General features: G+C 51.5%; 13 protein-coding genes across 13 annotated transcripts; 6 read left to right on the top strand and 7 right to left on the bottom strand.

Moving 5' to 3' along the window:
- Positions 1-220: 220 nt before the first annotated feature.
- SNOG_11221 (hypothetical protein) lies at positions 221-2782 on the top strand (the record flags this gene model as incomplete). Its single annotated transcript, XM_001801412.1, has 1 exon — positions 221-2782. One exon carries the CDS (start codon positions 221-223, stop codon positions 2633-2635), a length of 2415 nt encoding a protein of 804 aa, XP_001801464.1. The 3' UTR covers positions 2636-2782.
- A 371-nt stretch (positions 2783-3153) lies between these two features.
- Positions 3154-3520, bottom strand: SNOG_11220 (hypothetical protein; the record flags this gene model as incomplete). The annotated part of the gene is made up of 2 exons (XM_001801411.1): positions 3154-3305; positions 3403-3520. 2 exons carry the CDS (start codon positions 3518-3520, stop codon positions 3154-3156), a joined length of 270 nt encoding a protein of 89 aa, XP_001801463.1.
- Positions 3521-3583: 63 nt separating this feature from the next.
- SNOG_11219 (hypothetical protein) lies at positions 3584-3993 on the top strand (the record flags this gene model as incomplete). The annotated part of the gene is made up of 2 exons (XM_001801410.1): positions 3584-3724; positions 3838-3993. 2 exons carry the CDS (start codon positions 3584-3586, stop codon positions 3991-3993), a joined length of 297 nt encoding a protein of 98 aa, XP_001801462.1.
- Positions 3994-4483: 490 nt separating this feature from the next.
- On the bottom strand, positions 4484-5196 carry SNOG_11218 (hypothetical protein; the record flags this gene model as incomplete). Its single annotated transcript, XM_001801409.1, has 2 exons — positions 4484-5052; positions 5181-5196. The coding sequence occupies 2 exons, from the start codon at positions 5194-5196 to the stop codon at positions 4484-4486; spliced, it is 585 nt and encodes a 194-aa protein (XP_001801461.1).
- A 19-nt stretch (positions 5197-5215) lies between these two features.
- Positions 5216-7800, top strand: SNOG_11217 (hypothetical protein; the record flags this gene model as incomplete). The annotated part of the gene is made up of 7 exons (XM_001801408.1): positions 5216-5853; positions 5901-6207; positions 6283-6427; positions 6570-6902; positions 6952-7136; positions 7172-7187; positions 7325-7800. The coding sequence occupies 7 exons, from the start codon at positions 5216-5218 to the stop codon at positions 7798-7800; spliced, it is 2100 nt and encodes a 699-aa protein (XP_001801460.1).
- A 1557-nt stretch (positions 7801-9357) lies between these two features.
- SNOG_11216 (hypothetical protein) lies at positions 9358-9943 on the bottom strand (the record flags this gene model as incomplete). The annotated part of the gene is made up of 2 exons (XM_001801407.1): positions 9358-9704; positions 9934-9943. The coding sequence occupies 2 exons, from the start codon at positions 9941-9943 to the stop codon at positions 9358-9360; spliced, it is 357 nt and encodes a 118-aa protein (XP_001801459.1).
- Positions 9944-10943: 1000 nt separating this feature from the next.
- On the bottom strand, positions 10944-11225 carry SNOG_11215 (hypothetical protein; the record flags this gene model as incomplete). The annotated part of the gene is made up of 1 exon (XM_001801406.1): positions 10944-11225. One exon carries the CDS (start codon positions 11223-11225, stop codon positions 10944-10946), a length of 282 nt encoding a protein of 93 aa, XP_001801458.1.
- Positions 11226-11612: 387 nt separating this feature from the next.
- Positions 11613-13442, bottom strand: SNOG_11214 (hypothetical protein; the record flags this gene model as incomplete). The annotated part of the gene is made up of 5 exons (XM_001801405.1): positions 11613-11917; positions 11991-12687; positions 12960-13098; positions 13147-13204; positions 13256-13442. 5 exons carry the CDS (start codon positions 13440-13442, stop codon positions 11613-11615), a joined length of 1386 nt encoding a protein of 461 aa, XP_001801457.1.
- Positions 13443-14002: 560 nt separating this feature from the next.
- On the bottom strand, positions 14003-15682 carry SNOG_11213 (hypothetical protein; the record flags this gene model as incomplete). The annotated part of the gene is made up of 4 exons (XM_001801404.1): positions 14003-14801; positions 14848-14921; positions 15051-15282; positions 15552-15682. The coding sequence occupies 4 exons, from the start codon at positions 15680-15682 to the stop codon at positions 14003-14005; spliced, it is 1236 nt and encodes a 411-aa protein (XP_001801456.1).
- A 626-nt stretch (positions 15683-16308) lies between these two features.
- SNOG_11212 (hypothetical protein) lies at positions 16309-17559 on the top strand (the record flags this gene model as incomplete). The annotated part of the gene is made up of 3 exons (XM_001801403.1): positions 16309-16483; positions 16535-16818; positions 16852-17559. The coding sequence occupies 3 exons, from the start codon at positions 16309-16311 to the stop codon at positions 17557-17559; spliced, it is 1167 nt and encodes a 388-aa protein (XP_001801455.1).
- A 612-nt stretch (positions 17560-18171) lies between these two features.
- Positions 18172-19638, top strand: SNOG_11211 (hypothetical protein). The gene has a single exon (XM_001801402.1). The coding sequence runs from the start codon at positions 18502-18504 to the stop codon at positions 18886-18888; it is 387 nt and encodes a 128-aa protein (XP_001801454.1). The 5' UTR covers positions 18172-18501; the 3' UTR covers positions 18889-19638.
- On the bottom strand, positions 19096-19965 carry SNOG_11210 (hypothetical protein). The gene has a single exon (XM_001801401.1). It carries the CDS (start codon positions 19873-19875, stop codon positions 19204-19206), a length of 672 nt encoding a protein of 223 aa, XP_001801453.1. The 5' UTR covers positions 19876-19965; the 3' UTR covers positions 19096-19203.
- Positions 19966-21400: 1435 nt separating this feature from the next.
- SNOG_11209 (hypothetical protein) lies at positions 21401-22624 on the top strand (the record flags this gene model as incomplete). Its single annotated transcript, XM_001801400.1, has 2 exons — positions 21401-21731; positions 21780-22624. 2 exons carry the CDS (start codon positions 21401-21403, stop codon positions 22622-22624), a joined length of 1176 nt encoding a protein of 391 aa, XP_001801452.1.
- Between the last annotated feature and the right edge of the window lie 128 nt (positions 22625-22752).

Below are 22752 nucleotides of genomic sequence, written 5' to 3'. Positions count from 1 at the left end.
GAGCCTTTGAGACATCCAGGCTTCCGCCACCATCGTCTTTCCTCACCACCGCTGCTCCGCTCATAGAACTTCACGTGCCTCGACTCGCCCTTCCCCCTCTCGCCCACAGCCGAACTCTGCCCGTCGCGCCCTGCCTGTTGTCGCTCAACTCGACTTTGGAGTTCCGGCTGTGGCCGCATAACCTCCGCTGTACGCCGCAGCTACAGCCACAGCCACGACCATGCCTCCCAAACGCAAAGCAGCAGCGCAGACGGCGGCAGAGGCCGAGGCCGAGGATGGCTGGGACGATCAGGACGAGGGCCCCATGAGCGATCAGGACACGTTCGACAACCTCAAGGAGGAGTTCGACGTCAAGGCCATGACAAAGCGCGCGCGTGCGACTCAGAAGAAGGACGCCGCTGGGGACCTCTTCAGGAAGTCAGACCAGTGGAACGCCCACCTGAAGCCTGACCACTACAACCGGCCGCTCTGGGTCAACGACGCAGGCGGCATCATCCTCGAGTCATTCCACGCGCTTTTCGACGAGGCCCAGGACTTTTTGATCAACATTGCCGAGCCGCAGTCGCGTGTCTCCAAGATGCACGAGTACCAGCTGACTACGCACAGTCTGTTCGCCGCTGTCAGTGTCGGTCATTCTAGCAAGGAGATCATCGACAAGCTCGACATGTACTCCAAGACAGACCTGTCAGCTGCCATCGTCCACTTTGTCGAGAAGTCGACGTCCGCATTCGGCAAAGCCAAGATTGTGCTCAAGAAGACCCTCTCGTATATTGAGAGTGAAGACCCGAGCATTCTGAAGCGCCTGCTTGCGGATCCCATTGTCGCTGAATGTAGAGCCGATACCACCGATGGTCTCATCAAGGAAGCTGCGCCGAAGATTGGTCAGATGGCTATCCCCGGTACCAAATTGGCAGCCGGGGCGAACCAAATGGCTGCACAGCAGGCGGCTGCCGCACCTCCAGCACCGAGCGAGATGATTGCATCGCTAAGAGAGGACGATGATGATGAAGAGATTGCTCAGGTTCATTCCTTCCAGATCAGAGGTGCGGATCGCGAGAAAGTAGTCAAGCGATGTCGTGCCATTGGACTTCCCCTCACAGAAGAGTACGACTTCAACAACGACAACAAGAACGCGAATCTGGAAATTGACCTGAAGCCCCATGCGCAGATTCGGTACTATCAGGAAAAAGCCCTCAGCAAGATGTTTTCGAATTCGCGCGCTCGTTCAGGTATCATTGTGCTTCCCTGTGGTGCAGGTAAGACTCTTGTCGGCATCACAGCTGCTTGTGGTGTCAAGAAATCTGTCATTGTGCTGTGCACCAGTGCCATGTCTGTTGTCCAGTGGCGAGCCGAGTTCATCAAGTGGTCAAACATAAATCCAGAAGATGTTGCAGTTTTCACTGCAGACAACAAAAACAGCTTCCCTCGCAACGCGGGTATCATCATCAGCACATACTCCATGATTAGTAACGCGCGCAAGCGATCATACGACGCGGAGAAGGTCATGGAGTTCATTCGGTCCCGTGAATGGGGTTTGCTCATTGCCGACGAAGTCCACGTTGTACCCGCCAATATTTTCAAAAAGGTCACCTATGAGATTGCGTCGCATGCTAAGCTTGGCCTGACTGCCACACTTCTTCGAGAGGACGACAAGATCGATGATCTCAACTTTTTGATTGGCCCGAAGCTGTATGAAGCCAACTGGCAAGAACTATCCGAGCAGGGGCATATTGCTCGTGTGCAATGTGCAGAAGTGTGGTGCCAGATGACGCCCGAGTTCTACACAGAGTGGCTCAAGCCCTCGACTACACAGAAGAGGGCGTTGCTATCAATTATGAACCCGAGGAAGTTCCAAGCATGCCAGTTCTTGATCAACTACCACGAATCTCGAGGAGACAAGATCATTGTCTTTTCTGACAATGTCTACGCGCTTGAAAAGTATGCCAAGAAGCTCAACAAGGTCTTCATCTACGGTGCTACCCCACAGGCAGAGCGACTTACGATTCTGGAAAACTTTCAGCACAATCCCAACGTCAACACCATATTCTTGTCCAAGATTGGCGACACCAGTCTTGACCTGCCGGAGGCAACTTGTCTGATTCAGGTATCATCACATTACGGTTCACGTCGTCAGGAAGCACAACGACTTGGTCGCATTCTCCGAGCCAAGAGGAGGAACGACGAGGGTTTCAATGCCTTCTTCTACTCCCTAGTGTCGAAAGATACTGACGAGATGTACTATTCGTCCAAGCGCCAGGCTTTCCTCGTCGACCAGGGTTATGCTTTCAAGGTTATCACTCGCCTCGAGGGTATGGAGCAATCGACCGATCTCGCTTTTGCAACCCCGTCAGAACGCCGCGAGCTGCTAATGGACGTGCTCCTGGCGCGAGACGAAGACGGCAAAGAGGAGAGGATTGAGGGTGACGCTTTCGGCACCAACTTCGCGTCCGGTAAGGGCAAGAACAAGAAGGGGGTTCGAAGAGCTGCGGGGACGCTATCGGAGTTTTCGGGCGGCCAGACAATGGCGTATGCGGAGTACAACAAGAGTAGAAACAAGGAGATCAAGGGCACCAAAGGCGTCAAGAACGCGTTCATGCGAAAGCTTGCTAATTCAAATAAGAAGAAGCCGGCTTAGATGGTGTCGCGTGCCTCTTGTAAATTCCTCCTTTCGGCATTTTCGTGGCGTTTGTGGCTGTCTCCTAACTTCGGAGAATAACCTGGAGACTACTTGTACGACATAGAGTCAAGCGCTCTCACATGCACAACCTTAACTCTCAAAAATGTCCTACATTAGCGGTGAATAGCTGTCGTCTCTTTGGCGTAAAAGCGTGGTTTCGTTTTCGTCGAGCATGCATATGTGAAATCATCACCCTTGCTAGCTCGTATTGATAGTCCTAGTAGCAAGGGACTAACACGTTGAATGCGGGACGGCCATTCCGTCCCCGCATTGTACCTCAACCTCAACCATTCTGTGCTTGTGGAGCTGCAACCGATGCCAGCATGAACTCTCTTCCTCGATCTTGATCTCGGCCTTTCAGGCCGATCTGTGCCTATAATCGGCGGTGCTGGCTTGATTCTGTGCCTATAATCGGCGGTGCTGGCTTGATTGGGTCGGTGTTAGTTGATCACTTCCTTGCAGTCGGGTCGAAGGTTTCATTGCTCGACATTGCTTACTCGAGCAATGAGTTCCACGAACCACACCCAGCACGTCCGCGGCCCCAGAACATCTACTTCGATGTGTCCAGCGGGGATTCGATCCAAGAGGCCTCTGCTGTAGCCACCCAGACGCATGGTCCGATAGAAGTCTGTATTGCCCTAGCGTCGCTTAATCTCTCTCTATTGGACCCGGCTGCTCTCACCGACGTCTCCCTGGACCAACTGCGGCGCGTGCTCAACGTGAACGTGGCTGGAACTTGGCTAGCAGCACGAGCCCGGTTTCAGGGTCTGCGACAGCAAGCAAGATAGCCTCGTGTTGGCCCAGCACCCTAACCTCATCATCATTGGATCGGAGAGCGGCCATTTTGGCGAGGGCGCGAACGTAGCGTAGTCGCTGGCCAAGAGCGCCGTGCAAGGAGGTCTGCTCATGTCCCTGAGGACCGAAGCACCGAGGGTGTGGCCATGTGCCCGCGTCAGCGTGGTCGCCCCAGGTCCGGTCGAGACGGATCGCTGGTATGATGAATGCAAGCTCAACCCCGACCAACGCTATCTCGAGGCGCAAGCAACGGTAATATTGACCTCTCATGTTTCGTCCCGTGTTACGTCACTTCGCTATGCACACCCCTAGCCCTAGCGAAACTGCTATATTTGTTTGTGGAGCATCATCGCTAATCGCGGCAGACTGCTCTGTATGAGCCTATTCCGGTCAAGGCGGTTGCAATGACGATTATGTCACTCGCAAGCCACAATTTTAGCAGCCATGTCCACGGCCAAGTAGTAAATGTGGATGGTGGTAAGCAAGGCAAGGTCATGCGGACGAAGGAGGAGGTAGCATGAGATGAAGTTACATGTTGCATGTGCATTCGGACTCTCATCGGTCGGCATAGCTATAGTATTACCAATACGGTGTACGAGCTACTCGGCAGAATTTACCAAACTACAGGGCGAGGGTATAGGAGTGCAATCAGGGCATATCATGAATACGCCGTAGCTGATATATCGACATAAATATATCTCAGCCATCATGGCGGTTTCATAGCCCACATAACTTGGACAGCCCGATCAGACTACTGTCCTGTACGCTGGCAAACTGGTGTTCTCGACGAGAGAGCTTGGAGACGTGTATCGGAGGCACTGAGGCGCTTCATGTATGTTTCGGGCTCATGCTCGGAGCGGGCTCCGGAGCAGCGGCTCTCTGTGCTAGATTCCGCGGCCTTTACCTCCGGTGTGGAGTAGTCTACTTGGAGGTATTGGCATATCAGCAGCAGACTACTATGGAATAGGCAACCTCATCGCAATGCTAACCGGGGACGATCGCAGCCTGGGTTTACAAGACGGCTTCAGCAAGGTGATGTGTACTTGCCACGGATGAAATGGGCGCTGCTCCTGAAATTTCTGTTATCGCCACCACGCCAGGGACAGCACAGCCATGTTGCAATGGGCTACCAGAGGGTGATACGGCTGCATGTATGCGAACCATAGGTCCGCTGTATGGTTCGCTTAACGGGCGGCTGTCGGCCTCCTTGATGCTTGAACCTTGGTAGTCTCGCCAGTCTGCACCAGCGGAGTCCGCCCCGGAGCGAATCAATCGATGAAGCGCTGAGGAGGATTCGGCAGCGTCTGTTGCGCTACTTTCCGCGGAGTGATGGATCGCAGAGATCCGATACGTCGCAGCAAGGTCTCCTTCACAAGCAAAGCATATTGTCGTCAGGTCTTTGGAATTGCTTTCGTGCAATCGATGCACAACGGTGCAAATCCCGGCGAAGTGCTCCCGTCGTGGGTCCGTCGTTTCTCGCCTCACCATCCCTGTGCCATGGCGGCCTGAGTCCCTTTGCCTGCCTCTACCCGCGCCTTGCTTTCCCCAAAGAAAATTCCTGTCCGGTCCGCTTTCTTGACCTGCATTATGATGCGTTACACCCATGCTCGGTAGTATTATCACATCTCGCCGCTGACTCGTGCGGCATCTCTGGCATCTTTGGGCGTGCCGATGACTTCTACACCATTGTCCTCGTAGCTCCACCTACACTCTGTCAGCCGCATCTTGAGCCACCTTCACATCATGGCCAACTTCCGCGCGCTGCAGCCTGCTCCTCTAGACGACGAAGCACTGCCTCAGCAGCCGCAGACCAGGCCTGTACTCACACAGAAGCCGAAGAGGACCGTGACCCTGGGTGCCTGTGTTGCCTGCCGAAAACGAAAGTCAAAATGCGACGGCAGCCGTCCGGTCTGCACATGCTGTTCGCAAAAAGACACAGAATGTGTGTACGAGCTGGGCCCCAACGAGAAGCCGTCTCAGGCGATGAAGAGGAAGAATGAAGAAATGCAAGGAGAGCTGTCCAATCTACGCCAACTCTACGACTTCCTGCGGCTGCGGCCTGAGCAGGAAGCTATGGAGATATTTCGACGCATCAGATCAAATTCAGCTGATACATCTCCTTCATCGCGCATCCGGGAGCTGGCGGACTTTGTGCGACATGGCGACCCACCTAGTCGACAGAGCCCTTACCCACCACCCTCTCCATATCAGCCTGACATGGCAAAGTCCGTCACTCTACCTCCGATTCGTATTGCACTGGACTCTCCTAGCAGTAACCTGGATTCGCACAGCCTGCCCTATCCAGGCATGATGCACATGCATTTGGAAGGGCCGCCGACTCAACGTCGAAGATACGACACTGACATAGACGTCTCAGCACGGTAAGTAAGCGTGAGCAACCCCCACGACCACTTTTGACCAACTTCAGCTCAGACAGCCAAGGCACACACCCGCGTCCTACCTCGATAGATGCCATTTTACATCCAACGTCCTCTGTTGAGAGCCACGATGTTGTAGATGAAACACCGATGGATTCGAGGCTGGCGTCAGCTAGGAATTGGACGAACGTCACAACTGATACTAATCTTCTCGTCTCGATACTGTCTACGTGGACTACCCGCGAATTCTGTTACTACCACTACCTTGATCGAGATGCGTTCCTTGACGATATGGCAAGCGGCCGCTCGCACTTCTGCTCGAAACTGTTGGTTAACGCCGTGCTAGCTACGGCCTGTGTACGTTCCCTAGCGCTTTTCTTGTCATGTAGGCTGAGGGCAAGGAGAAATAATACATTTACTTACTGTAGACAGTCCACCTCGCCTGCTGTCAAAGATAGAGCCAAGCCCTTCTCGGACAAGTCGATTGCAACAGCATTCTACGCTGAAGCAGCACGTCTATGGGATGTTGAAGCTGGCACCAGCAGCTTGACCAGGATACAAGCTGCAATATGTCTATGTAAGCAGCACCATTTCGCTACCATCCTGTACACTTGCGTGAGCATCAACAAGTCAAACTCTGTCACTTGGCACACCTATGGCTTTCCCTGCACGCGCACCGACCCCTTTGTACCTTTTCCATTTTACTGACAAACAACTAGATCTGTTCCTTGGAAAAGTCGGTCGCGACAAATCAGGCCATGTGTTCCTTACAGAGGCATGCCGGATGAGCGAGGAATTAGGGTTGTTCAGCGAACACTCTTCGTATGCCGAACACAATTCTCCTTCTGTACCAGAGAGAAAATGGGATGTCGTGCGGGCGGTCACAGCTTGGGCTCTGTTCAACTTCCAACTGTATGCCACAACTCTTGCAGCGAACCTACTGTCAGATCTGACACAAATCAGGAACATGTCATTCACGTATTCTTTTCCAGTCATAATTCAGAGTGTACCAGCAGTCGCCATGCCCTACCAACATAAGCCGGATGTCGAAGGTAAGTTGCCTGTGCAATTCGATATTCGGGTAGCGCTTATGTTAAACAGCACTATTTCGTTCAGAATGCGCTAAGCATATAATCATACTCGACTGCGTTGCTGCGATAAGGAGCTATATTGCAGCCGAGGACCATGCACGGCATCCAGAACTAATCGAAGCTTGCTACGCTCGTCTAACATCCTGGTGGCATACTAGACCAGCTAGTCTTGATCCCAATCAAGAGGACTCAAAAGTAAACATACTTTGCGCGTACGTATATCATCCCAGGCTCTCGATTCTGTCCGTACTAACTGGCTAGTATGATGTATCACGTCAACATCATCAATCTCTTTCAACCGGTCCTTGATCACGGCATCTCCTGTCACAACCACGATTCATACCTCGCCCGCGCGCGTTCTGTGACATCTACCTCATTACTAGAATTACGGCGACTACTAACGCTCCACGAACGTCGACACTGCTGGGGAACCGCGATCCTCATCGTTCTTCACCCCATCACTGTGGCAAGTCTGGGCAGCCTAGACGAGATTGCGCAAAAATATCCAGACCCGAGGGGTGCAGAAAGGAGCGAGTGTTATCAAGGAGTACTGGTGTGCCTTCGCGCTCTCTGCGCCCTCTCAAGCTTCAGCTATTACGCACAGCCTCTCCTGCGGCAGCTCACACAAAAGTGCCAATTAATGGGCCTACAACTGCCGGACGATGTGCAAAGCGCGCTTGACCATTACACAAGTGAAGAGTGGACCCGGAATGCAGCCAACCTAGTCAGTTCCCAATACATCGTGGACACGCGGAAAACGACCGTCGACGGAGAAGGTGCAAGAATGGACTCGATCATCTCGGCATGGGGAGGCCTGAGTCTGGACGAGAGGGGCAAAGGCAAAGACAGACTTGGCTAAGCAAAACGAGAAAAAAAATGGGTGCCTTGGAGCCTTGGAGCCTGGGTTCCTGAATCCTGATGATCTCGATTGCGTGGCCTCGACGCGGTGGCAACCGTCCTACATTACAGAAACCGGCAATAGTCGGCGAGACATGCAAAAAACCCTTTCCGCATTGCCTCTCTCCACATCCCGAGGTTCCCCAATCTATTTACCCACTTGCAGATCTCGAACGCACGACCTGTTCAAACACGCAGTTTCCACAACACGCACCAGGTTATCGGTCCGTTGCGCGCAGCGGAAGCCGCACCTTGCACGCGGCTCCTTCGGGAGTCGTTTGTCCCGGTGCCCATCGCCCATCCCTCCGACCAACGCGGCCTTTCTCTCCGAAACCCGTGGGGGCTTGCAACTCAGACATGGCGCACCGAGTAATTCCGCATTTGCTGATGAACGGGTGCGGCGCGCATTCCCCTTGGTGGATTGTCGAGTGGGTCCCGGCATTTGATTTAGTCTGTCTACTGTACAGTACGTACGGAGTTGCGATTCATGCCGTGTCGGGGCCTTTTTCTCGACGCCGTAAGGCTGCGCGGTGAAATAGGCATCGTCGGTGTTTGAGTGGCGCTAATGGCCTATGTGTCGCATATATCTAACGGTCTAGCACACTCTAGACCACGCATCGCTGTGTTCGCATACATGTAAGCGCGTGGGGTTGCTGTAGAGTGATTCAAGTGAGTCTACATGCGTAGGCGGTGAAGTGGACGTTTGGTCTAGGCTTGAGCTCCGGTGTCAATATACTTCAGTCATTCACATGCGAGTTGGGAGATGAGTCCGACGTATCGATTAATGTATCATTTTACCCTGTCAGATGCAACGGACACAGACGCGTGTTCTCCGCTACAAACATGAGCGATCAGGGTTTAACAGCAGGCAACCCTTGCAATAGCCTCAAGCTATACACATGGCCTTGCCGCCGAATCCGAAACCTAGTTTGATAGCTTCAGGCTATGGGATGCCCGTTTTCACTCTCCCTCGTAGTTGACTGCGTACAAGTCCGTACTCAAACACTCAGCAACAACCGAAGTCTACATCGAATTTCATGATTACAATACCAATACGCCATCTCCCCTACCTGCACATTCCACACTTCCTTCTCCCTCACCACCGTCCCAACCCCCTCATCCTCAAACCCAAACACTTCCCTTGCTCACACACACCACCACCACACTGCTTCCCACACCCCCCGCAATTATCCCCATCGCTCGCGAAATCCACACACGTAAAATCCTCCGTCTGCCCACACAAATCCGGCGTCGGGCTCTCACACGGGCACTCCGTGACCGTCCTCGTAGTAAACGCCTCCTGCGTGAGTGTGCGCGTCGTCGTATCGAACACTGCTGGGACCTGCGACATGTCTATCAGCACAAGGGTGTAACAAAGGGAAGAGATGATGGACTTACAGTGACAGTGACAAGCGATTGGACAGTAATAGTGATACTGTTCAGCGCATCGAGTACGCTCGAGATTATTGACGTGGTCGTCACGGTCGACGTGGGTGTCGCGGACGTGAGGGACAGGCATTCACATGCGGCCGAGACGACGTCGCACGCGAAATATACAAGGGCGGCGGGCGCAGTGGAACATGATGGAGATGGGGGCGGGGAGGATATTGGTGTTGGTGTTGGGGTGGGAGAGGGAGAGGAGAGAAGGCTCGAAGTTGGGGTGGGCGAGGGCGTATCTGGAGTTGGGGACGGGGTGCTTGGGGATGATAGGGTGCTGCTTGGTGACTCGACACTGCTTGAAGATGCCGGGACACTCGATGGTGAGGTACTGCTTGACGATATTATGCTGCTGGAAGATGTGGTGGGTACTGAAGCGATGCTGCTGGATGACGATAAGCTGCTGGCAGATGAAGCCACGCTCGACGACTGAACACTGCTAAAAGAAGATGTCGCCGTGCTTTGCGATGTATACTGCGTCGAAGAGCTGCCGTCACCTTTCGCAGACGACGGTGCGGGGTGATGCTTCGACGATGGTTTGTTCCAGGGATGCTTTGATGACGGTTTAGGATGTTTTGATGACGGCTTGGGATGTTTCGCAGAGCTCGGTAGGTATGTCCATTTGCTGCGTGGCTTGGAAGGCTTTTCGTGACCATACCCATCCCCATAATGAGCTGGTGTAGTCACTGGATAATATGCCGAAGTTTGCTTTGGATGGTGCCACAACCTATCAAGTCCTCGTCGACCTACAGGTGCATTGCCAGCGGGTGTCGGGCATGCCAGTACAACCGATGTACTGCGGCAGTCAGCATGCATTCTTCCTAGACAGAGGGGAAGTACTCACTCAGTATAAGTTTCTGTCACAATAACATCCTCGTCCGCTGTGATATATGATGTACCAGCGCTCAAGATGGTGTTGACAATTTCGATATCAGTGAGCGTGACCTCACTGATTGTAGTTGTAAGAATCGCTGTCACGGTCGAGTATACTGGATCGACTATAGTTCCGATGCTAAGGATAGACGAGCAGTATCGTAGGCCTTCATCCCCGATTCGCAGCAGGTTGGAGACATCACTTAACACTCCGCAGCCCGGTAGTGGAGATACAGCTGCTGTGCTAGCGAGGCCTGGCAGTATCAAGCTTACGACGTCCATTTTTCAAGCTAGGTAGAGGTAAAAATGCAAGATTTGAGGACAGTGACGACTGTAGTGACTGGCAGCCCGTTGCAAGTTTATGCATTCTTCAGTTGTTGAACTGTGGTCGATCTCTCTCCAACGTCCATGCCTCTTTCGCACGTCTTGATTCAACTACAATGCGCTACAATCCACAAAACCCTAGCTTTCCTTCTGTCGATATCGAGGATTTGGGACGATGTCTCCAATGTGGACATCGAGGAAGCGGGAGCATGTAGATCCCTCGCTTGTTTTGTGCTTGAAAAGGCATCAGATCGACTGCACTTCACGATTTCGGTAAGCAGCTGGGCATCTTGACGCATTTCTAAACTTTCCTCAGCTGAGCAGCTGTCAGAGCGGAGTGTTTGTCGTCAGTGGCTGATTGGTTAGGACGCGGGTGTTGACGTTCCGGTGGCTTTTCTCCTGGCGATCATCGCTCGTGGCTGGCTGGTACCCTGAAGTGCAGCGAGGCACTGTCGAAGAAGTCTCTAGCATTTAAAGCATGTTGACAGCAGCTACAACCTCGTGTACTCCTTCAAAGTCGTCGTAGAGTGTTAAGTCGAGGTCCAAAGCTCCAGAAGTGGCGGTTGCCGTCACCATGCTTTCCATTTCCTGGGTACCCTCGTAGTGCATCTCGTCTTTCACTTGGCGGCACGACCAAGACAGGCCTTTGAACATGGGCATTGGTACTGAGTTGCCCGTGTTGATGACATCGTAGATTTTTATCTGGAGCTCTGAGGGGAAGTCGAGGAAGCGGAAAGCGGATTGGGCTGTCATGGCTGGTTGGCGAAAGTGGTCGCACATGAGTTGGGGAGAGCTTTGTGAAAAGAGGCTGGATCAAATTACAGCAAGCAAGGGGAGGCCCAATGATAGCCAAGGCCCTAGTCGCTGCCGAAAGTGAATGGATGAGAGATCGATGGTGGAAAGGAATCGATGTGAGTAAGAGGTATGCAATTGCTCCATATATGTGCTCTTATCAATCAAGACAATGTTAACCGCATACAAGTACTGTAAGCTGTCAAGGAATTTGGGAGATTGTGTTGTATTGATGACAGTTTTCTGTCTAAAGTGAATGCTACACATGGACGGGTGGTCCATGCTCCTTCTCCCTTCTCATGTGACAGGTATGACTTCTAGTATAAGCCATATGCCATCTACAGACGACTAAGGCTTGTTATCTAGATCGCTTGTCCCAACAATCTCGCTGCTGTCCTCACTAGAGCTGCTCCGATGGAAAGCAATCTCTTGGTCCGTTCGCTCTTTGGCGAGCTCTCGCCCGTGTAGTACCCGAGTCACAATAGCCGTAACGATGAGCGCAAAGCTCAAGAAAGTGACAGTGATGAAGCCCTTACGGTACTGCGGCGCATCGACTTGCTGCCAAACAATGAGTGGCAACCATGCCTGCACGACGTATGCCATTTCATTCATCGATGCAATAACGATGGCACGCTCCTCGTTGTCGTGCGTACATATCTCATGGGCCCAGCTGAGAAGCGTTAGCTATGAAAGTATTGGAGAGGAATACTTCTACTCACGCCATACATATGCCAGATAGACCGCCTCCGAATCCGGAGAGAATATAACAAGCCCATTTCCACTTCGTCGGGATATCCCAGATAGCAAGACTCGTTGAGCATAATATGTTCATGCACCCACCAAAGATGAGTGGCGGCCACCTAGAACCCTTCAAGATACTGTCGCTCGTCCAAGCATACATCAGCGTGGTCACTACCTGTACAGCGTTCGTTGCCGTTGGATATGTGTTGATCTGGCCGACGGAGTATTTCGGGTTCTTGCTCGCCTTCAAATACTGCTGGAATACTGGCTGACTGCCCGAGCCGCCATTGTTGAAAAAAATGTACAGCGGAACAAGCGCATATATATGCCAGCTGGTGAAGATCTTGCGAAATTTGGCTTTGGTGTATGGCTGTCGTTTCTCTCGTCCCTCGAGTTGCATGCGCTTTTGAGCAAATGCTAGTTCTTCCTCGGTCAAGTAAAAGGGTTTCGATGTGTCTGGTAAATCGGGGAGGACGAGGAAGCCAAGCAGAGCGATGGGTAGCGAGATGATACCATCGACGACAAAGAGCCATTGCCAACCTCTGAGGCCGCCTTTACCATTAAGCTTGTATGCACCTGCCATGAGGTAACCAGAGAACATAGTAGCGATGGCACTGCTAGTATGGAAGATGCACGAGCGTTTGGCGAGTTCTTCTTTTCGATACCATGAGCCAATGATGTACTGGAAGAATTAGTAAGAGCCTTCTTCGCAGTCGGATCTGACATGGTCACTGCGAGTACTCACTTGCATGCCAGGATAAAATGTACTCTCAGCCAAACCTAGAGCATCTTAGTTTCCTGTCCTCCAAGCTGCACAGATAATTTCATACCAACAAGAAAGCGTATAGCATATATTGTCTCCGCATTATTTGCCTTTGCAAGGCAAAAGGTCAAGACAGCCCATGTTAACTTCAGATGTCAGTAAAAGTCCCTGCTTGATGTAGATTATCCTACCTCCATAGCCGGAATCCAGATCGAAGGTTTGACGCGGGTGAGAATGATATTGCTAGGTATTTGACCAATGACATAGCCGACAGTCCAGCAGGTTTGCATGTAGTTCAACTCGTTCCCGTACAGACCCAGATCTTCTTTCCTATGAAGAAATCAGTGTCCGATTAGTGCATCTGTGGGTACAACATACATTCCAGACACGAAAGCGCTGTTGATGTTGGACTGGTCGAGGTACTTGATGAAGTAGCCTGATGTGTATTAGTACCGGGTGAGACTACTTGGCTATGAGCGGGTCATACCGAGCGAAGCAAACGTAAGCAACGCGGCATCAAGCTTAAACATGAACCAGCGTTCTTCCTTGGGCTTGTCCAGCGTGTCCCAGAGGTAGAAGTACCATTTCTTCGGCTTTTGTTTCAATTCGTCATTGGTCTGGATAATAGTTGTACCTGCCTCGGCATTGTTCGAAACAACTACGGTGTGACCCATAATGTACAAGAAGAAATCTGATCGAAGATGTGAGTGCTGTGATTAAGTCTGGCACAACCTTTGACTTTTAAGATCTTGCACGCCAGGACTTGACATCTCGCTTGCATTGTGCTAGTACTGGTACATTCGCCGGTGGCGTTACATCTGGAGCGCTTTCAAGTCCCAGGGTGTTGCAGCACCTGGGAATTGACGCGATGGTGAATACTGGGGAGGGTATGGCGCGATGGCGTGGGGAAGCGACTAAATGTAGCTAGACACGGGTCGTCTGGTTGATCTGTAGCACGATAATCTAGGTGTTGTGGTACTGAAGATCCTCGAGACGGGGTAGGTAACATGGATGCAGCAGTCGTAATTGAACGTGCATATGGCGTGCCTGCAGGCGGAGATAAGAACCCGTCAAGAATTCCCGAACCCTGCGCTAGTGTTTTGTTGGATTCAAAGTAGATATGCCATTGTTGAAAAGAATAATTATATGCAAGAAGCGACTTAACAGAGCGAGATACATGCGGGAGAATCGTGTTGATGCAGGACAAATGTGCCAAATTTTGAGGATGGGCAAACTACTGACATGTGATCTGGAAACTTCTCTCATGGCTTTCAGTACCAAGAAGAGACTTCATCCTTTGCACCTGCGCTTCTCTAGCAATGTGCCACTGCTCTGAGTGACCCAGAAGCTTTTGCCGACCGGCTTCTTCCAAGTCATGGTTCACCCAAGCCAGAAGCTCATTTACATACTCTGCTTCTCTATCGCGTAAGCTATGAAACGCTTTACCATGTCCTTTGGTCTTCAGTCGACGATAATACTCGGCTCGCATGGCCTTTTCACTAGGAAGCCTCGCTTGTCCGGAGAACACCTTCGCCACTGCCATGGCTTGGAATTCGAACAATGTGAATGTAGCGGTAAAGAAAGGGACTCCGACGAAAGCGAGCGACGGATCACTAATGTAGAAAATGTCCTTGTGTAAGTTGTGAAACTGCGTGCCATCTGTGACAAGGACGTGTTCGTCCGCTGATTCGGCTGGGGTTGCGTCCGAGTGAAGTTGTGGCAAGAACGGGAGCGTGAGATGATAGCCTGTGCAAAGTATGACATGATGGATGTCGCAAAGCTTCTGGCCTGACTTCAGAGTCACGGTAGCTGGTATCGCTGCGGAGGCGATCAAGGGGCTGTATTCTTCCGCGGTCGGTACATCGTAGGATATGACCTCATCAACGCGATACCCGTTGTCGGGTAGTAGACCGGCCGGCAAGTCGAATGCACCATGTCGCTGACTCTGATATATTCTGCTTGCGAATGGACCAAGCTCGCGGGCTATGTCTGTTGATGAAACACTTCCGCCGACGAGAAGAAAGTTCTTTCGACTACTCTTAGTACTAGAGAATCGCAAACACAGATTCAAAGACTTACCTTGCCTTGATATTCTGTAGGACTGCGGTAGCTCTTCGAGTGTTGTACTCTGTCTGGCCAGCGTCGTTTCCAATCTGCTAGACCCGAGGTATTAGGTACTTTTGGCGCATGGTAATGACCACTGGCCACTACCACGGCATCAAAGCTCTACAGCCGTGTAAGAATTTGGGCCATGCTGACCGCGAGTGAATCATCAGACTTACAGTTGCGTCTGAGGTTTGTGAAGTCACTCCTTCTTTATTGATGGCTAATGTTGTTGTGTCGACAGTCCACAAATTGCCGGACTTTGACACCTTTTTCACTTCCGTGTTGTAGATCGTTGACTCGTGCACTCCAGCTACAATAGCTGTATTCTGAATGTAGTCTTTCAAGACACCATGCGAGACAAAATCCTCGGTACCAGCCGGGAAGCGGTTTAATGTGGTTTCCAGTAACCTTGTGCTTACATTGTTCTTCAGACCGATGTAACAAGGACTAAATCGACATTTATCAGCATTGGTTGTTCAGCAAGTATAGTCGAAGTTCTTACCCTGGCGGGGCATGTTTGAGTCTTTCTGCGTCAGTTGTTGAACTCTCGATATAAGAACTGCCGGTTTGTGAGACGGGAACCGGAGTGTACACTGGTTCCAAGGGTTTTCGTTCATCGTATAACCTGAGATGATTTCAGCGATCGAGCTTCTTGAACGAATAGCTGGGTGATTTACCAGATACCGCCTGCAGCATTCGATCTTTCGAAGACAGTCACTTCTATGCCTTCTTTCTTGAGATGTGCAGCAGTAGCGATGCCGCTGATACCTGCCCCGATGACAGCAACACGTTTGCTCGAGCTTGCCATCCTGACATGAAGCTTCAGTCACTGGCGTGTTGCTGAGTTTAGACATGAGCCGCAGAACCCAGGTGGTACCATCCGGGCATAAGCCGGAGTCAGCCACGTGACGACTATCACGTCGCACATGCGATCCAAGGTTACTCCATGGAGATACTCATGCTCCCACCGAGTATGCACGGTTTGAGTTTGTAAGCAAACGTCATCCTTCCCACACGTTCATGCAGAGTTACGGTGCACAATTGGCGCCATAGTGGATGTTGATGGCACCATGGCCATCTTCTAAGTCGTCTAGGATGGTACGATTATTCCGGAATGCCCAAGTTAGACGCCTTACCCTGCGTCTCGAGTGTATTGATGCTGTAGTGGGGATTGGCAATAACACGAATGATTGCTCGTGTGATAAGTTCTGAGACGTTCACTGGGTGTTCGCTATTTTCCTGGCCGATGTCGTGATCGACCCCGCAACACCAACTCTGCAACCTGCACACGATGCACTGCCTTGGCCTGAATGACAGTTGTTGTTGCATTAGTGAGCATGTGGATGACTAGTGGGCGTCGGCGAGCCCGCGGATATAAGAAGAGTGGCAGATTGAGCTGGTAATCAAGACTCAACGACTGCAATCACTGTCGCAATGGCACCAATCGCAATTCCCACCCATGAAAGCATTCAAGAGAAAGACACTGTCCAGCCAATCAAGGACACACTGGGCCTCCCCGAACCCGCCAGGAAGAGATTAGAGAAAGCGGGCATTGACCTATCCAACGGCTATCCGTATAGGCCAGCGAAAGTGCGTGCAGTCAGCATTGGTATACTCAGGAGAAATAATTGCTAACATACTAAGCCGCTATACCTCCAAGACGTGTACAAGATCCGGGACTACGATCGCGAATTTGTCGATCCGGGCACGCGTGCAGATCCGGAAAAGAAGGCTCTCTTTGGTGCTGCGAAGGAAGTCATCCATTTGACCGCACATATTGGAACAGAGATTGTAGGATTACAATTAAAGGATCTCACAGCGCAGCAAAAGGATGAGCTTGGATTGTTGATTGCCGAGCGAAGTGTTGTGTTCTTCCGAGACCAGGACATTTCACCTCAGCAGCAGAAGGCGCTAGGTGAATGGTACGGCGAGATCGAAGTCCATGTAAGTGCGCCAATCATGATATTGAAGTCGTAGCCTAACATCGAGAAGCCCCAAGTACCTTCCGTGCCCGGTGTTGTTGGTACGACTGTCATATGGCCTGCGCTGCAGGCGACAGAGAGAGCTGCAAGCTTCAGACAGACTGGTGGCGCATCGCGCTGGCACACCGATCTGGTGCATGAGAGACAGCCGGCTGGTGTAACTCATCTGCACAATGACACGATCCCAAAGATAGGTGGCGATACGCTCTGGGCTTCAGGCTATGCAGCCTACGAGAAGCTCTCACCTGGCTTCCGTAAGATCATCGACGGAAGAGAAGCTGTTTACCGTAGCGCCCACCCGTACCTGGACCGAAATGACCCCAATGCAGGGCCAAAGTACGTTGAACGTGTGCATCCACTCGTTCGCGTGCATCCCGCGACTGGCTGGAAAGCTCTCTGGGTAAATCGTGCGATGACTGATCGTATCGTGGGTCTTGACAGGGCCGAGTCCGATGTTATTCTTAACTACCTCTACGATGTTTACGAAAACAATGTGGACATTCAAGTCCGCTTCAAATGGACGCCTGGAACATCGGCCCTCTGGGACAACAGGATCACCATCCACAACGCGAGCTGGGATTACGAAGGGAACGAACCAAGACACGGTACGAGGGTTACAGCGCTGGCGGAGAAGCCGTTCTTCAAGGCTGATGCACCGACGCGCAGGCAAGCGCTCGGTCTTGCAGGTCCTGAGGATATTTGATGAATCACGTGACGTAACGCGCGACCTACGCCAAACCACTTAGTCTAAGCCGAAGCTAGTTACTAAGCACGTGTACTTACTTCCCTCCCGAGACGTCTCTGAGCTCTTGCCTCATTTTACTGCTGCCTGGCTATCTCCAGAATCGTGCTTTAAAACCTAACTCCATGCTTCTGTCTCCGCATTTGAGGGACTCCATATCCATGCCATTGTGCCAAGCTTTCGAAGAGTCCAATCACAGAGCGCTGTACGACTTTCGGCCGAGCTTCACGTGACCTTGTATGTCAGCCATGGGTTCGCCCTGCGAAGGATCAAAACAAGAAGGAAGCTGTATTACATTGCTACCGCCGTACATCAGCTGCTGCCTGAAGATGTATAAATTGAAAATATCGCAGATTTTGAAGCATTACACACATTGTAAACTGAAGAGCGACTCGAGTGGGACGAATCATCGTTCGCGGGGATCATCGAAGTAGTCTACACTAACCACATATCGGCACCACCTAGATCCGTAGATCTTCACAAATCACAAGTCCGAAGCTGCCGAGGTCATCTCTTTCCATCTTTCCATTGCCAACCTCATACAATCTTAACACATTTCGAAAATGGCATCCCCGAACCTTGTTGTCCACCACCTTCAAATCGGCCAAGGCGAGCGTATTCCGGCCTGGTTGCTCGAAGAACTCGGCCTTCCCTACAAGCTAGAGCTTTACAAGCGTTCTCCTCTGCTCTCCCCACCAGAGCTCCAGGCCAAATATCCCATCGGCGCGGCTCCGCTTCTCGAAGGATTTCACGGACCCCAGCAACCCCATCATTCTTGCCGAGTCGGGAGCGATATGTGAATACATCATCCACAAGTACGCTAACGGTCGCCTTGCTCTTCCGCCAACACACAAAAACTTCTCGGATTATCTTTACTGGTTCCATTTCTGCAATGCTACGCTCATGTCGCATGTCTTCCGGCGTGGGCTGACGCGCGGCTGCGTGGGAGAAGACGATCCCAGATACAAGGGAAACGACGCGCGCGTGGTCATCGACTTGAAGCATCTTGACAATCGTCTCCTGACCACGAATGCCTGGCTTGCGGGCGAAGACTTCACTGCAGCGGATGTAATGATCGGATTCTGCCTTACGACAATGCGCAAGTTTGAACCCATCGACCTTACTGAGTACAAGGGCATTCTGGGATGGCTCAAGCGCGTTGGCGAAAGAGATGCGTACAGACGGGCGATGAAGAAGAGCGACCCGGATCTTGACATTGATGCGGGTTTGTCTGCGAAGGGCCCGGAAGTCATTCAAATGTTTGTCAATGCTATGGCGCTGAAGAAGTAAGCGCTGATCAGCTTAGGGGGAGGAAGAAGGGCGCGCAAAAGCAGAAATTGTGATGCGTGGGTATATAGAGACATGAAGACGAGGCTCGCTTCACTCAATACTAGAAGATCATTCCCCTCAGCGGATTCCGACACTTGCCTTTATGTAGAGATGGGAATCATATGAACCTGAATGAAGATGGGGACAGCAATGCACACGGAGAGGTCACTGATGAATATGCTTAGAGAGTCTTGTCCAAACATGAATGAATGGGCAGAGTAAATTAATTGAGATATGCCAAACAAGTAACCACTTTCACGCCAACTTCCCACGAAATTAATTCCAGTAAGACACTCCCAATTCTTCACCCAGCTTCACTTGATCACCCTCAACAATTATCTTCTTAACGACGACGCCAATGGTGTCCCACTTGCTGTCCGTGTTCCTCACCTCAAGCGCAGAATCTCGCCTCTTACTCGATTTGCCTTCCCAACCAAGTTCACGTACAACCTCGTAGTTGCCATTGCCCACATCGACCAGGCGCGCACGCTTATAGCTTGCGTTGGCAAGCTGGCGATTGGCGACCACAAAGCCTGCTTCATCCTGCTCCTTGATCCATTTCCTTGCTGTCTCATCCGCCCAGACTTTCTGGATAGCAGCGTCTGCATCCTTGAGCAACCTCACGTGTTGCTGTTCAGCTTCAATTGTGGCTGCCTCGGTGCCTTTGTCAAGTGGCTTTTGCAGCAGATGTGTACCACCGAAGCTCTCCACGAAGCGACCGTCTTCGGTGTTGTAGGAGATGACGTCCTTGTACCACATGGTGCCGATGTCATCGTAGTCGCGGTCTTCGAGACTTGTAGGGTTGTACTTGGAGCTTTTGGACACGAGCTGCCCACAGGGGAGATCATCAGCTGGGAGGGGCTGAGAGAGGAGCGCCAGTTCGGGTATGATTGAGGGCGAAAGTGGCTCTGAGAGGTGACTCGGGCGGCGAGAGTACTTAGCAGCCATGTTTGAAGCTGTAGCTGGTGTAGTAGTAATGATGTGTAAGTAAGTGAGTCTTAATTGAGTGATATATGAGGCTTTGGAAGCTGTTTCAAGCTGTGGAGTGCCCTCGTGAGTGAGGGGTTAGCAAGCTTTATACGATGTCATCTCATTGGAACGATCCTCGTCACATCCGTTTGTCTGGTAGGCCCAACCCCGCTCGCGATGGCGAGAGCATGCACAAGTCATGTGGCTGTACCTGGAATGAAAAAAAATGAGGCCATCGTGCTGATGATCCGATGCGCAAACGCGCCCATGCTGCAGAATGGGTGGTGTGAGTGACTAGGTGTACGTGATGATGGAGAGACATCGCCCGTGGGTCCGATAACGAGCCGGACCGGACCAGGTATTCTCCGATCTCTCCCGAACGTCATCGATGCCCTACCGTGCTTGCACAACACTACACACGTGCTCACATTTGCATGTTTTCCCGGAATGATGGGGTCTGATCATCTCATTACAAGTGGTACTCTGCATGTCTCAGTGCGTATCTCGACATTAGTCGATCGCGTGGCAGCACTCTACAGCCCAGTAAAAGCACATAGCCCGCCTCGATCAACACCCAAAACTTCGACCAAGAAACTCTACATTGGAATGATTGCCTTAATTTGAGACAGATTTGTGCATCTGAGATGAGCGAGTCGCTTACATTAAATTACCACATATTGCGTGTGGTGCGCGTTTCCTCAACAACTATACGCCTCTAGTAGCAAGGATGTTCACTCTACAATGTTCAGCTCTGGATTGCTTTTCTGGCACACTGCCGAGAAGCATCTCTTCCATTAATTGCAGACAAACGACAAGGCGCACTATTAGCTTACCCAGCAGATGGCGAAAATGTAGCACCAGTAGGCTTTGGGCGGGACTGTAAGCCCACTCATTCTTCTTCGTCGTGGCTGATGACTGGAAACAGCACGTATCTGACACGCTGTGCCTCGTTTCTAACTTTATACATGGCCAAAGGCAAACAGAAGCATATCGAAGCATGTCTGCGGCAAAGAGATGGACATGAGACATGCCGGGTTGTGTAGTATCTCCGTGGGCGACAAGTTCTGTCCATGAGGAGAAACTCCTACGCTTCTAGCTGGACTCTTTTTATTTGGTATCGCCGCTATCAGACCGGAGCTTCCTTTGCCGACTTAGACATGGCGCAAATGGTGGACGACGACTTGTGGGATTTGCTTGTCCATCATGCCTATTGCGTTCGGGCACCTACGATCAGACTAGTCGCCCACCGTGCTACCCCAAGATCTATCACAGCTATTTCATCATTACTTGCAGGCATGTAGACTTTCAATTGAAACAGAGTGTTGGAGTAATCACGATGAGGTGGGTTTTGAAGATTTAATGCGGCGTCATCTGAATCAGGGGAAGGAGCTGGGCTTCCCGGCTTCAGGATTCCCATCATAAAAGCGGATGAACTTCTCTCATTCTACTCATACCCACCATCAATCACAATCCATTTTCTGCAGCCCTGCAATCTTCCGACACGATGAAGTTCCCAACAGCTCTGGTAATCTTCGCGTTCGCTACTCTGGCTGCGGCCGATACTACCAAGATCCTGTCCAAATGTTACACTGGGCTCGGCAAGTCTTCAACAGCAAAGGTTGGAACCACTTCGTATGCTCTCTCGTTCACCGTAAAGGAGGTTCGGACGAAGACTGTCACACCGTCAACAACCATTACGCCAAAAGCTTTCACACTCACAACCACTCGAGTATCTCTCCAGACGACTACCACCACTCTTCCTCGGATCACGGATACTTTCACAAGCACGATAGTAGAGGCGACCACGCGAACCTCTACCCTTATCCTCCCTACAGGTAAGCTGCTCTCACTCTGAACAAGGTGCTCCAGGCTAATCGATACAGTCACCTCGAAGATTGACGTTGGTGTGACCTCAACTCTCACATCAACCTCTACCGTAGCCACTCCAAATGGCTTCGTTCCTCTGCGATCCCAGTTCCCCAACGCCAGACGCGGCGTGACCGAAGAACATGCCGGCCGTGTCAATCTCCGAGCAACAGAGAAGAAGAAGTGCTCGTCAAAAGTCATCAAGCATATCGTCTCGCCAACTCTTTACCCGTCAACTGTGAGATGTGCCGCACTCTTCAACGTCTACAAGACTAGCACCGTCACCAAGACGGCTGCAAAGGTCTCCACCATCACCGCGCCAACGCCTCTCGTAACCGTATCAGTGACGACGGTGTCAGTCATCACATCGACTATCAAACCCATTATTGCCCAGACAACAATCTTCCGTACTTCTGTCGTCATCTCCGTCATCCAACAGACCATTACTCCCACCAGCATCGTCACCAGCACAACTACCGTCACCGAGACTGAACCCGGCGCTACTACATACGCGGCTTGCGCAGCCAATAACCAGGTAGCGAGTGTCAACGGCGCCTTAGTCCTCAAGGGTGCGAGCTCCGTTTCGTTCAGCAGCATCAACACCGAGTCTACGAACCCATACGACTGTTGTGTTGACTGTCAGGAAAATGGAGATTGCTATGGGTACAACTTCATGAGCTACAATTTCATGGATAGCAACAGTTGCCTGTTGCTGGCACTGGACGATGTGGCGCAGGGTCAGTGTGGTCAGTCGCCTACCGGTGTGGCTTTGACGTTTGACTTGAATGGAACGCCGGAGATGAGTAGTGTTATTGGCAATGGGCCATGTGGTCAGTACACTTTGTCAGACACACCGGTTTGAGTGGTGCTTGACTATGTTCGGATGCTTAATGTTTAATACTTTGGGGTAGAAAAGGGTAGTGAAAGAATTCTAAGCTTCTCAACTCGACCTGTGTGTGTGACTTGACCAAGAAATCATCTCATGGCCTC

Source organism: Parastagonospora nodorum (genome assembly GCF_000146915.1).
Source record: "Parastagonospora nodorum SN15 chromosome Unknown scaffold_18, whole genome shotgun sequence".
In the NCBI taxonomy this organism is placed as follows: Eukaryota; Fungi; Ascomycota; class Dothideomycetes; order Pleosporales; family Phaeosphaeriaceae; genus Parastagonospora; species Parastagonospora nodorum.
The sequence above is the reverse complement of the archived record's forward strand: the minus strand, read 5'-3'. Positions and strand labels throughout refer to the sequence as shown.

What these genes read in the sequence shown, in the direction of transcription:
- SNOG_11210 (XM_001801401.1), bottom strand. Translation starts at nt 19,875, where the DNA reads ATGGCTGCTAAGTACTCTCGCCGCCCGAGTCACCTCTCAGAGCCACTT.
- SNOG_11211 (XM_001801402.1), top strand. Translation starts at nt 18,502, where the DNA reads ATGTCGCATGTCTTCCGGCGTGGGCTGACGCGCGGCTGCGTGGGAGAA.